Here is a 14,190-nt window from a genome sequence, read left to right as displayed (position 1 = left end):
AAAAATCATCTACCTCTCTACCAACGTGTCCATTTAAATCTCCTCCAATAAAAACTCTTTCTTCAAGAGGTATATTTTGTATTAATTCTTCTAAGTCATTCCAAAAATTTAATTTAGAACTCATATCCAAACCTACTTGAGGAGCATAAGCACTTATAATATTAACAATCTTATCATCAACAACAATCTTTAAAGCTATAATTCTATCTCCAATCCTATTAATTTTTATAACATTATCCTTTATACTCTTATCTATAATAACAACTACACCATTTCTAATACGACTCCTACCCGAATACCAAAGTTTAAATCCTAAACTATCGATTTCCTTGGCCTTCTCTCCAACCCATTTAGTTTCCTGAATGCACAAAATATTTAACTTCCTATGAATCATAATATCTATTAATTACATTAATTTTCCTGTAAGGGAACTTATATTCAAAGTTCCTATCCTATTTTTTGTTTCTTGGACTAGCTTCTTTGCCCACATCCGTCCTTGATGTGGGAACCCTTTCCTATTTAACACTGCACCCGGGCGCCGGTGCAGCGGCCCTTGCACACTTGTCACTGTATTCAGGCCATACAGCGCGTCGCTTCCAGGGGACGCCCTAGCATTAACACAATTTCTTAAAGGATTCATGTCATTATTGTTCGACAAGTTTTACGCTGGCTGTCGACTACCTAACGCAACCCTCCACCTTTCTCATCCAGGACTTGGGACCTGGCAACGGCAGTGTTTCAGGTAATAAAATTATTCTTTAATAATTTTATTCTCTCCTTCAAGTAGGAGAATAAAATTATTCTTCTAGTAGGAGATAATCTTTCTTCTTATAATTCTTTTTTATTTTCTAAATACTGATTTTTGGATAAGAGTTGAGAGAATATTCTGGAGTTCTCAATACTATTATTATTTCAGGTTCATGTCTATTCCTTTCACAATTATGCATTTCATTAGACATGAAGTTGACTCAAAACTAGACACAGTCACAAATCGAGTGAACTTACTTGAATAGCTTTATATGAATAGAAATATTTGGAACATCATGTAAATTGATAATCATTCATTTCCTTAACCACCCAACCCAAAAATATTTTGTAATCCCCTTCATCGATGTTATATTTAAGTAACTCCAGTAATTTTGGATCACAAGCAAATCAACTGCAAGTTTTTGACCACAAAAAAGAAATAAAAGAAAAAGCAATCATCAAATCTGTAAATTGATAATCATTCATTTCTTTAACCACCCAACCCAAAAATATTTTGTAATCCCCTTCATCGATGTTATATTTAAGGAACTCCAGTAATTTTGGATCACAAGCAAATCAACTGCAAGATTTTGACCACAAAAAAGAAATAAAAGAAAAAGCAATCATCAAATCAAGCATTTCCCTTGCACGAGATAACCTCTGAGAAATCTTGTCTCTCACTTGATCATGGAGTAGGCTAAAATGTTTAGCAAATCCAACCAAATGTGTATTTAGAAATAGCTAGAATATTTTTTAGCTTTCTTTAAAGCCCCTTCTTATATAGTTAAAGGTTCCCTTGGATTAACAAATAGTAACAATAGAAATAAAATAAGAGTTGTCCATCAAATATCCTATTACCAGTCAATTACTAAAAAATCACAAGTCCAAGTCGATATAATCATGGGACACACCCACTAGATGAAGAACCACTGGTATTTACTTATCCATGGGGCACATATAAATCAATAAAGCCTATGTACCATAGCATTAACCATGATTCTAATGACAAGCCTCAAAAAATAAAATAGATAATAAAAAGAACCCAAAAACAAGTCTCACGATCATATAAAATCGATTAAATGTGATGAAGCATAGGAAACAATAGTTAAATAAGTTGCAAGAGGAACATTTCTTTTAATGAAGACTATCATTGCAATTGGAAATTTGGGTGAAGTCAATGAGAAGCCGATAGAGCAAGCAAGAGTATGGGGAAGTACTTGACAATGCTAAGCTATATAATTGCCCTAAGAAGAAAACTATGTAGGAGGAAGAAAAAAAAGATCGCATCAATAATGTGTAAGGATCAAGCATGCCCTTGGGTTATGCTTAAACCATTGCTACGTTCTTGAATAATACTGTAAAGAAAAAAATCTCTTCAAAGTTTTCTCTCCCACACACTAAACTTAATACAGCCTATATCAACCTAACTAAAGTGCATCAAGTACATAGCACTATGCGCATTGACAACCTTGACACTTACCAATTCCAAAATTATTGACCAGAGTACTCACAACTCTTATTCTTTTTTTTTTTTTTTTTTTTTTTTTTTTTTTTTTTTTTCCTTCATTACCATTTCAAATTGATTATGAGTCCTTGTGATACAAATGGGCATGCATAATAATTCTCTACACAAGGAATAATTGTAAATATTAAATTTGTGGCAAAGAGGGATACATAATTAGGGTATTTCTTATTAAGAAAATCATTGCTAATTTACATAGACAACAGATCCAAATAAAAATTAAGGGTTCAATTAAGCTATTAAACACAAGGTGAAAGTAATCAAGAAGGTCGAAGAAAGATAAAAGTTATCAAAAACAATAACATCAAGCCTTTATCCCACTACGTGGGGTCGGATACATGAATCCTTTTTTTTCATTATGTTATGTTAAGATTCAAATTCTCATTTAAATCTAATAAAGATAGGACATCTCTAATATTTTCTAACCAAGTCTTTTTAGATCTACCTCTAACTTTTTTAACATAGGTCAAATCTAATACATCTGCTCTCCTAATAGGATCATCTGAAGGCCGCTATTTTACATGACCAAACCATCTAAAGCGACTTTCTCAATATTAAAAATAAAATTAAGTAAATCGTTGATAGAGAATTGAAAGATCAAATTATTGAGGCGAATGGGATTGATGATAGAATAATTAGTATTAAGTTATTTATTGATGAGGATAAATATGATTAGTGCTTATGCTTTTCAAGTTGGAACTAAAAAAATAGGAAAAAATTAATCTTTAGAACAGAAGGATAAACTATTACAATGCATATTTCATAATAGATTATATTTATTGTGAGTAATTTCAACAGAAACAAAAAAGTTTTAATAGGATGCATGGGTTCAAGAGAATTCATTGATGATATGTAATATGAGATAAAGGTGTGATATAAAAACTTATAATTGATTTATTAATAGTTAATACTATTGCAATAGTGAACTTATACTTTAAGAAACCAAAAAAATACTTTCTTCTAAAAGAGGAGCTAGAAAATCAAAATAATGCATTCTTTAAATAGAAGATTCAGCCATACAAAATCAAATAATAGATCAAGATAAACAGACCGGAACGACCGACCTGTTCGAACGTGAATCAGTCACATGGCCTAATCGATTCTCCTTAAAAACCGGCCCAACATCAAACCGGTGTGACAGTTCAACCGGTCAACCGTTGAACCGGTCCTGATTTTTAAGTATCAGCTAATTCAATTGATCTCTTACTTGAATAATTAAATATTAACTTAAACATAACATGTTTAAATTTAATAATAAGCCTAAATTTTTATAATAAATATTTACAATATAAGCACCAACACAACATGCCCACATGATCCCACCATCCCATGTGTGCTATTAACATATGATAAGAAAAAAAAACTATATAAACAAAATAAAACAAAGCTTCCAAGTGATGCGAGACTAAATAACTTAGTTGAAACTTGAATTTCTACTTCAAAGCGCATATATTATATATTTTTAAGCAAATTTTTAATTATTTTTAACAATGAGAATAATATTTATTTTGTTGATTAATTATCTTAATTATTTATCTATTTTATTTTTAATTTTTAAAATATGCATTATTAAAAATTAAATTTTATCTATGTATTAATTATAAATAATATAACATAAATGATTTATAGGCGTAAAAATATAATGTGAATTTAATATATAATTTCTGGTTGTAAAATATATCTAAATATAATATATAAATTAATAATAATTTATGATAATTTACATTAAATTTAACATAAATTTGTAATAATTTATATTAAATGTATAAGTTTGTATATAAACTAAATTTATTTTTAGCCACAAATTTATATCATTATATGATTATTCTACATTATTATATTTTTTATTTTTTTTATTTTGTATTTGAATAATTATAATATTAATAACTGAAAGTACGAGATACGACAAGAGGGGGTGAATTGAAAATTTTTGAAATAAAGAAACAAACCTAAACACGAGTTCTAATTAATTTTTTTTATTTTTTAAACAAAACTTTACTTGATGCATAAGCGAATGATTAAAACATGATTGCAACATAAGTGGTGAAATTTTAAATCACACAACAAAGATCTAGAATATAATTTTCATCAAGCGGTTATAACAAATATAAGATGCAAAACATAAATAAAGTGCAGTAAACGGAAAAAGCACACCATAAGGTTTATAGTGGTTCGGTCAAACCTTGACCTACATCCACTCCCCGGAGACACCCTCCGACTGTTGCACTAAACCTTTAGTGACTCTCTTTTAGCCCCCACAGCTAGGAGGAGAAGCCCTTACAAAATCACTTACACCTTTTCCGATGCGGCGGATGAGTCGGGTCTTTTGACACCAAAAAAATATTCTTCTTTCCAAAACTTCCCTCAAGACGAACCTTGAATCTGATGGTATTGAGGTGCAAGCTTGCCGGAACAATCATGTGAAATCCTCTCCACACTCCCTTGAAATCCCCTCCAAGGATCTTCTCCCTCTCTCAAACTCGATCATTTCCCTCTCCCTTTCAAGTTCTCTCTTCAAGTTTTCTTTAGAAAAATGAAGCTTCAATGGCTGTCAAAGACTCTTACAAAGTCTTATGATAAAGCTTAAATAGAGGGCTTCAAAAAAATCCTAAAAAATTATTTTAGCCATCAAAGATCGTACAGTACAATCACAGGATCGTCAAGTATGATATGCAGAATTTGACATGTTAGTACTGTACGAACTACGAACAGTTCAATTTGCATGTTCGTGTTGTACAATGTCCAGTTAGTACTGTACGAACATTTCAATAAAAATGCAGTTCATCCCGGATGAAGCATGGGACGGCCAAAATCGTCTCTGTTGATCGTACAGTACAATCTAGTTTATACCGTATGATTCGTATAGTACGATTCATACAGTATGATCAAAATATCAAAATTAGGCCGTTTTGAATGACTAATTACAGGATAAACTTAGGCAATATTTTAAACATCATACATTATGATCATATTCGTACAGTACGATTAGAACAACTTTCAAATTCAAATTTTTGCCTAATTTAATGGACAGATGGGGCTTTCTAATTATAACAAATCCAGTACGACATAGTGTTCGTACTGTACGATTAGTTATATTTTAAATAAAAAATTTCAGGAAAATAAAATATTTTAAATAATTTCTGTTACACCAGATCGTACAGTACGATCCATATCGTATAGTACGACCCAGATCGTATAGTACGACCCAGATCGTACAGCATGATGTACAGAAAAATTAAAATATTTAAAATCATTTTTTGCTCCTATATGTGCACGATCACCAATCTAACATACATCATTACAAGACTTGACTCAAGAAATGAAAATTACATACTCATTTAATATAATCAATTCTACACAATCTTGAGCCTTGAATCTTCAAAGAACGGTGCATGATGTACCTAAAATATTAGTCAACACAAATAAATATCTACAAACACTAGGAGAAATAAATGATTAATCAATATTATTTATTATCATCAAAATCATAAATTTGAAAGCCCGAGTTGCAACAATAACATCATCTGATTCAACCATTGAATTTTGAACCTTTCATTTTTATGTTTTGATATCCGGTCCGATTTTCACAACCTTGATAAATACTATTGAGGCTGATAAAGACTACAAACAGGCATAAATCTTAAAAAAGATAATAGAATAAAAACTATATTTTTTAATATTAATATAATCTACTTAATATTACATGAGTAAAGATCGTGTATGTATCAAATAACTAAAGTTAGAGAGGAGAGAGAAATCTTGATTAAATAGGATGAAATAGAAATGAAGATAAAAAAAATCTAAATCAAATTATGATAATATTAAGTTCAAATTATCATTAAATCACACAATCACCATGAAGAAATTGCATAACCACACTTACAATAATTATGTGTCATAAAACTTATTGATAACAAATTCTCCTGTCCTGATATACAAATGAACATAATAATTTGTAAGGAATTGCAACACAAAAAGTTAATTTATATTTGGATGATGTAGGAGAGAATGCACAAATGATAATTAACAGGCAACAAAAGAAAAGACATTTTTGGTATATGGGAGCATTGCAATGGGAAAGCCAATATCAATCGATTGTACGGACTACTTTAATAGGAAGCTGTAAAGCAACATAAGTAGCATAAACAAAAGTTGAATGAAAACTCGGACTAACAGCTTTATTGGAAACTCAGATTATCCATAAGTAACATAACAGACCTGAAACTTTTGATTGATGTCAAATTTTGTATTTTCATCAGCAGTTTTATTGGAAAGCATCCCAAAACTGTCAATAAAGTTATCTTCTGGAGTAGAAAACTCTGACTTTGCATCATTATGGATAATTTGAGCTACAGATTCTCCAGCAGTAAGAGCTGAAATTAATTCTTCAAGAATGGAAGCAGTGGATCTTCCAGAAGTATCCCTAATTCCCACCTCATCTTGGTCTAATGAATTGAGCTCCCTGATCTTCTCTTTGAGAAGATTACTCAGCTCATCTCCCCTCACACTACACTTTCCTGTAGGGGAAGGTAAGATATCCTTATTGGCATTGGACAACATCATTTTAGGTTTAAAAGTATCATCTTTTTGTTGCATTTGATCCCCAATTTTTCCAGAAGTGGCTTTCCTCATGAAGGACAGGGTAGTATGTTTCATTGGTGAGCTAAAGGTGAAAGAGACAATACCTGCATCTCCGCTGCATGAAGTTTCAACATTAACCCTGTTCTGTGGTCCATATTTTGCACGGTTCCTATTAATAGCTTGATCACAAATCAATCCTGATTCTTTTTTATTAATTAGGCCACTCTGAGCACCTTTTTGCTTCATGAAGCTGGGATTTGATGCAGTTTTATTATCTGTCTGCAAGTTACTGCTCGATCTTCTCTTACGTGCCACACTCTTTTCCCAAGCATTTCCCTCTCTACTTGCTCCATTGCAACTAGATACCTTCGAGGGAGATTTCAAACGAGGAGAAGAATTTAGATTCTTTTTAACACCTACAAAGTGCTTGGACCCCATGAATTCAGTAGTATCACCCTCAATCTGTCTTCTACTACACAATTTAGATCCAGGAACAATGATGTCCCCGCCCATTGGCAATTCAGTCCTCCTCAATGTTTTACTTTTAGTGGAAACCTTTGGATTGGCCTCTTGTGGAGGTTTGCATTTAGCTTGATCACTTGCTACTTGGTGTTTCCTCTCCATTGAAAATCTGGCCTTGCCAAAAGTATCAAACTTCGCCTGAGCAGCAAACAAAGTGGCTCCATTATGAAACTTGTTGTCCTCAACACCAAACCTCAACTGCGAGAACTCAACTATTTTACCACAGCTCCTGCAGGACCCAATTAAAGAATCATTTTGAGGCTCTTTAGATCTCAATGCAATAGCAGATTCAGATCCTACGCATTCTGATTCCGAAACTCCATTACAAGTAATGGCACGTCTACTTCTACTATGAGCCTGCGGACCAGGCTCCAAAATCTTAGTTGCGGCTTGCATTAACCGAGCTTTATTTCCCCTTGAAAGCAACCTAGGACTCTTCACTGGGGAAGCTAGTTTATGATGTTCCTTCCTGGAGCGAGCAACAACACTTCTGTGGGTAGCATCAGGACTAAATCTTGCAGCGTTGGCCGGGCGCCGCTCCAAGAATCCTCCGGTCTTCTGCAACTTTTGCGGCCTAGAAGAATCGAGTTTCCTCTGCCCTGCAACCTCATGACACAAGTCCTGATCAAGCCGAGAGTACTCCCCACTCTTATCGCGGTCATAATAATACTCAGAATCTAAAGCTTTCCTGGGCTTTTCCTGTTCTATAGCAGGTATAGACTCCAATCCCATAAGCCGGGCAACCAATCCAGGGGCTTGCATGGCATTCCCTGGACTCCCATCAGAATCTGCCTTCTTCGCACTGGGAAAACCTCCAAGGTTCTCATCAGCGATCTAGAAGAGATTGAGATTTCATAAACGGGTAAGAAGAATAGAGCATAACAACCACATTGCCAAAATTAAAGGAAAAAAGGAAACACTTAACAAGCATAAGCTTCGCCTTGGGCAACTTCTCATCGCCGCCGAACTTCTTCATCGGCCTTTTCGTGGTGCGAACTGAAACTAAAGGAGACGGCATCAGCGAGAAGAATGAGACAAACCAAATATCTACTTTCGCTAAAAATGTAAAACGGGTAAGAAAGGCAAAATACCTGGTGGAAGAAGCTTCCTAGAGAAGAGTTTCTTCTTCGCGAGCCTCCGGTTCCAATCTAAGAGCTGGAAGAAGATACCAGCGCAGCCTCCAGGACGCCGCTGCGGCCGCTTCTCTACGATGGCCAAGCTCATCGCTCCAGCCTATCGACGTAAACACCAATGCCGGTGTCCAAAAGAAGAAGAAAACCCCTCGTCGCCCCTTTATAAACTTTCATGCGCAAAACAGCAGACGTAGAGAAGAGAGAAAACAGCGGAGGCGGCAAGAAGAGTACGGATTACGATGGAAAACCCTAGATAGAGGAGAGCGGTGTGGGGGTCGCCTCGCTTGTAAAGCAAATGACCACACTGCTGATTCCGCCTCACAAGCCTTTCTTGGTAAAATTTTCTTCCTTTCGGAGTTATAGGAAACCGTGAAGGAGCTATGGAAGCAAGCTAGCCGCCTGTGAAAAAGCACGAGTCCGAGACCAAGAGAGAGGGAGAGTCGAAGAGAGGGAGAGAGGGAGAGAGGGAATGAAAACTGGGATTTGGGTTAGAGAGTCTTCGTGTCCTTTAGCTGGAGATGAAGCTGCAAGTTTCTTAGCGGTCAACCACAGAGTGAAATTTTTGAAATATTTAAATACCAAATTTTCGTCTCTTTCTAGGCGAGCGTAAAAGGTAATAAGATTTAGAACAGGTTTCAAAAATCGGATTGCATAAAAAAATCGGAAGGAGATATTTAGGTGGAATTAGATAACATAATAAATAATATTATTATTATAAAAAATTTTAAAAAAATAATGAAATATAATAAACATATAATTTATTAAATCTTATAGATTTAATTTATATTACATAGATTTAATTTATAAATATAAACTATTTAAAAACTCACAATATAAAATTATAAGTATAATTAAATATTTTAATATAAAGTATTTCATTTTTATATTTCAATTGGTAACATAAAAATTTTTTTATCATGGTTTTGAAAATCAGATCGGACCGTCCGGTTCGACCAATTCAACTGTGAATCGATCCTAAGGCCGGTTCGGTCCTCTTCAACAATCGGTCTAGCATCAAACCGGTGAAAATCAGTTTGAACCACATGTTCAACCGGCCCGACCATTTAACCCACTTGATTCAATTAATAATATATTTAAATAATTTAATTTAATATAAAATATTTGTTAATATTAAAATAACTTAAATATAATATATATTTCTTAAAATTTTTAAATATTCTTTTATATTATACATTAAATACAAAGTCTTCATACCAACATGATTCCTTCACCCCATGAGGTCTTTTAACTCATGCATATAAGAAAAGATATATAACCAACAAAACATAAAGCTCATAAGTTATGTGGGACTAAATAACTAGTAGTTTCTAGTTTCAACGATGTATGCATGATGGATACTTCTATAAGAATTTGTTGGAAAAATTTGTATAAAATATTCAAATAAAAATACAACAACAAGAACAAGCATTTGCCCCACTACGTGGGGACGTCAGCTACATGAATCCTTTTTTGCCACTGTGCCCTATTAAAAGTCAAATACTCAGCTAAATCTAACCAAGAAAGATCATTTCTAATATTTTCTAACCAATTCATTTTAGGTCTACCTCTACCTTTCTTAATATAAGACCAATCTAAGACCTCAACTTTCCTAAACGGGTCTTTGGAAGGCTTCCTTTTAATGTGACCAGACCATCTAAGGCGACTCTCTCTAATCTTATCTTCCACTGGAGCTACTCCAACCTTTTCACGTATATGCTCATTTTGTATCCTATCTCTAAGGGTAAAGCTACTCATCTGCCTAAGTATCCACAACTCTGCAACAATTAACTTAGTATTATGCTTCCCTTTTAATGACCAACATTAGGCACCATAAAGCATTATAGGTCTCATCGTCATCTTATAGAATTTTCCCTTAAGTTTGATGGGGCATTTTCTATCGCACAACAAGCCCGCTGCTTTCATCAACTTCAACTATCCAACTTGAATTCTGTTGATATTATCCCCATCTATTTCACCATCACTCTAAACAATATATCCAAGATATCTAAAACGTGTACTCTTATTAATGACTTCATCGCCCAAAGTTACAATCCCATCACTAGGTCTATTGCTACTAAAATTACACTTTATATATTCAGTTTTAGATCTACTCAAGCTAAAATCTTTGGACTCTAAGGTTGGCCTCCATAATTCAAGTTTATCTTCAACTCTCTTTAGTCTTATCAACAAGAAGAATATCATCAGCCAAAAGCATACACCAAGGTACATCCTCTTGTAAATGTCTAGTGAGAACATCCATCAATAAAGCAAAACGATATGGGCTTAAGGTTGATCCTTGATGTAATCCAACCGAAATAGGAAAATACTTGATCAAACAACCTTGTGTTTGAACACAAAGTAATAGCTCCTGTATACGTATCTTTAATGATTTTAATATAAGCATTATTAACTCCTTTCTTTTCAAGAACTCTCCATAGCACTTCTTTGAACTTTATCATATGCTTTATCTAAATCAATAAATATCATATGTAGATCCTCTTTATTCTCTCTATAGTTTTCCATCAAATCTCTCAATAAATGTATAACTTCAACAATAGACCTACCCGGCATGAATCTAAATTGATTTTGAGAAACATTAGTATCATGTCGTAACCTACGCTCCATAACTTGGTCCCATAAAATTATTCAAATTAAAATAATTGTAATAATTTTAAAATTCTTAAATATAAAATTATTTGTATATTTATAATTATTCAAACAAAAAATAGATACTAATAATTTTTAAAGTTTTAAATTTTCTCTCTAAATATGAAATTAAATGATATTAACAAGAAAAAAAAATAATATTATATGACTTTATAAATCTAGTTTTATAATGTGAAATTTATATATAATTTATAGATGTAAAATTATACCGAAATATATAACATAAATTAGTAATTATTTATATATAAACTAAATATTTGTTAAATATAAATTAAAATTGAAGATTGAAGATATTTATATTTAAATTTAAATTTAGTAATTATTTATATTTAAATATATAACGTAAATTAATAATTATTTATATTTAAATTTGAAATTCTGGAATATATTATTTATGTATAAATTTTATTTATTTTTTAATCTCAAAATTCTTAGAATGATGAAGTTTTTAAGGTTAGATTGTCAAACCATGAACCTCTCATTCTTCTAGTTTATTGTTTAGCCCAATTTTCACAACCTTAGTGATAAGTTATCTTAAGTGTATTTATAACAATATGAAAGGTAAGATGGTGATGGTGGGCCTCCAGGTTGGTTTAATTATCTTTTGAAAGGGTTAGGGTTCTACAAACACTAGTTAAAGAGTCCCACATTACTTGTGAAGTTTTGCTTTTGTATAGTTTTTATAGCTTTTTGCTTTCACTTATGATAGGAGCTCATATGGAATAATAAAGACCTATGAGAGGATTTAAATTAATTAATACTTAATCATGCATTTAATATAAATTTAAGATTTTTATATAAATATTTATATTAATTGATTAAATTTAATATTTATTTAATATTAAATAAGTTGTTTAATTATTTATATTTAAAAACCTGAACTTGTCTGTTTTTAAAAATTGAGACCGGATCAATGGTTCACATGGCAGTTCTTGCTAAAACCGGCCAGTTTGAAACAAAGCAAGTTTTTAGGTTGGACCGGACCGGCCTTTAGACCGGTTCATAATTGAACCGGTCAGATTGGTTAGTCTGGTCTGATTTTTTAAGTGTTGCTAATTATTATAATTGATGAATTTCTATGAAATTGCATGTAATACAAAAATTTTTTGCTCAAATTTATATATTTTTAAAATTTTGAGTTTATTGGATTGTGAATTCATATATATAATCTTATCTATAAGATATAAATTTATGATCTCATAAATAGAGCCAAAATTAAAATTTATATATGTCTAAACTGAGCAACTTTTGAATTTATATAGTTCTTGCATAATTTAACTTACCTTTTTAATTTTTTTTTAATTTAACAAATTAATTTGTGACATTGTTTAACAAGAGAAAGAACTTCCATCATAAAATCCTCTTCTCCTCGCATGCCACCAATTGTGCGTCAGCATTTTCTAGGCATTAGAGAAATATAGAGTTTAACATCCTAATTGTGTATGAAAATCCAACACGAGAGTGGTGTAGCAATCATTGGGGGTCTAGACTAGTTAAAATGATTACATTAGTATCTATCATTAATCACAAAGGATTTCTTTCTGTGGGGGAAGGTATTGACTCAATGTAGCAAATATACATCATATAGAGCGCGTTATAAATTTGGAGTTAGAAGAATCCAATGACTTGAGAGTTATTCGAAATAAAACATTTGTCAATTCATTTGGATCATAATCGATGGGCGATGAAGGTTAGAGGGACCAATTAAAATCTGATGACAAAGATCAGAAGGACTGTAGTCGGTGAGTGACGACAATTGATTGAGCTGTATTCGGGTGAGGATTATTAAAGAGACTATAGTCGACGATAATGGTTGAAGGGACTGTAGTCAAGCGATATTGGAGAAAGGGACGATAATTAGGAGACATTGGCTGATGGGACTATAATAGTAAGGTAATGAAGGTTAGAGAGACCATAATTAGAGGGCAATAAAGGTCTAGAGGGCCACAATCAATGGGTGATAGAGGTCATAGGAATTATAACAAAAAATTTGTGGTCTGAGGACTATAGTTAGAAGAACTGTAGTTAAGTGATGATGGTTGAAGGAATGGTAGTCGAGTCAAGGTAATATGAGAATCGTACTCAATAGGGGATGAAGGTCAGAGGGATTATAATTATGTGATAGAGGTCAAAGTGGTCAAGTTAGACAATGGAGGTCAGAGGGATCATAGTTGGGCGATGATGATTTGAGGACCATAATCAGTGAGATATTATAGTATAAAGATCTTAGTTGGAAGACAATAGAAATTAGAGCAAAGATTCGATGGTGGAGGTTGGATGGAGGTTCGATGGTGATGGCCAAGTAGAGGTCTAATGGGTTCTTCAACCACAGGCTGGCTAAGTTCTTACGACATCAATCGATTGGACATTGGGTAACAGTGACCACACGGTGAGGATTGTCAATGATGGTGTTTCAAGATCCATTCCTTATAGCTATCTTGAATCTCTAGGCAAATATTTAAGCCCTAAAGGTTCCCCTTCATGCAGTGATATGGTGGTCATTTATACATTCTGAGAATGGCATACTCCATAAATATGGAGATTTTCCATGAAAATTTTGGAGTGCTCCATCAGATAATCCATATTGATTTCTTCAATCATAAAGTATTTGTCAAGCATTTAAGTGCCTTAATGATATTAGAATTAAGTAATCTTAAGTTTGTTGGATTCATCTTATTGAGCCATTATATTTGATCATAAGCACATTATATTTGGATATCATTTTATCACCTAATTAATATTCTGAAGCTTCCAAATATGTATAAAGTCATCGATTTGGGCCCATTGGGCTTGGATTGGACTGATTTTTATGTTGTTGAGTTTATCTCATCGAGGCATTCAATTTTACTAGAAGTTTTGTAAAATCATAGTTTAGATTATCCTGAATTTAATTTTAAAAGTTTCCAATTCAAATATGTATCGAGATTGGTGCTGATCAAGATAATTTTTGGTGATGTATCAATTGCCCACTATTTTTGAATGTCAAAGCATGTAAAGTCTGAAAGAATTATATAATAA

At 32.7% G+C, this 14,190-nt stretch overlaps 1 protein-coding gene across 3 annotated transcripts in view; it reads right to left on the bottom strand.

Moving 5' to 3' along the window:
- Positions 1-9,034, bottom strand: part of LOC110108860 — a 16,618-nt gene extending 7,584 nt beyond the window's left edge. The window contains exons 1-4 of one of the 3 annotated variants that reach the window (XM_020839693.2): positions 8,464-9,034; positions 8,298-8,374; positions 6,955-8,206; positions 6,488-6,786 (exon numbers count right to left, since the gene is read on the bottom strand). In XM_020839693.2, coding sequence (XP_020695352.1) covers positions 6,488-6,786; positions 6,955-8,206; positions 8,298-8,374; positions 8,464-8,596 — 1,761 coding nt within the window. In that variant the 5' untranslated portion in view covers positions 8,597-9,034. Of the gene's footprint in view, positions 1-6,487; positions 8,207-8,297; positions 8,375-8,463 lie in introns of all 3 variants that reach the window. The other 2 variants (XM_020839691.2, XM_020839692.2) reach the window with 2 other exon arrangements.
- Positions 9,035-14,190: the final 5,156 nt, after the last annotated feature.

The sequence above is a fragment of the Dendrobium catenatum genome, unplaced genomic scaffold, assembly GCF_001605985.2.
Source record: "Dendrobium catenatum unplaced genomic scaffold, ASM160598v2 fragScaff_scaffold_226, whole genome shotgun sequence".
NCBI classification, from domain to species: domain Eukaryota; kingdom Viridiplantae; phylum Streptophyta; class Magnoliopsida; order Asparagales; family Orchidaceae; genus Dendrobium; species Dendrobium catenatum.
The sequence above is the reverse complement of the archived record's forward strand: the minus strand, read 5'-3'. Positions and strand labels throughout refer to the sequence as shown.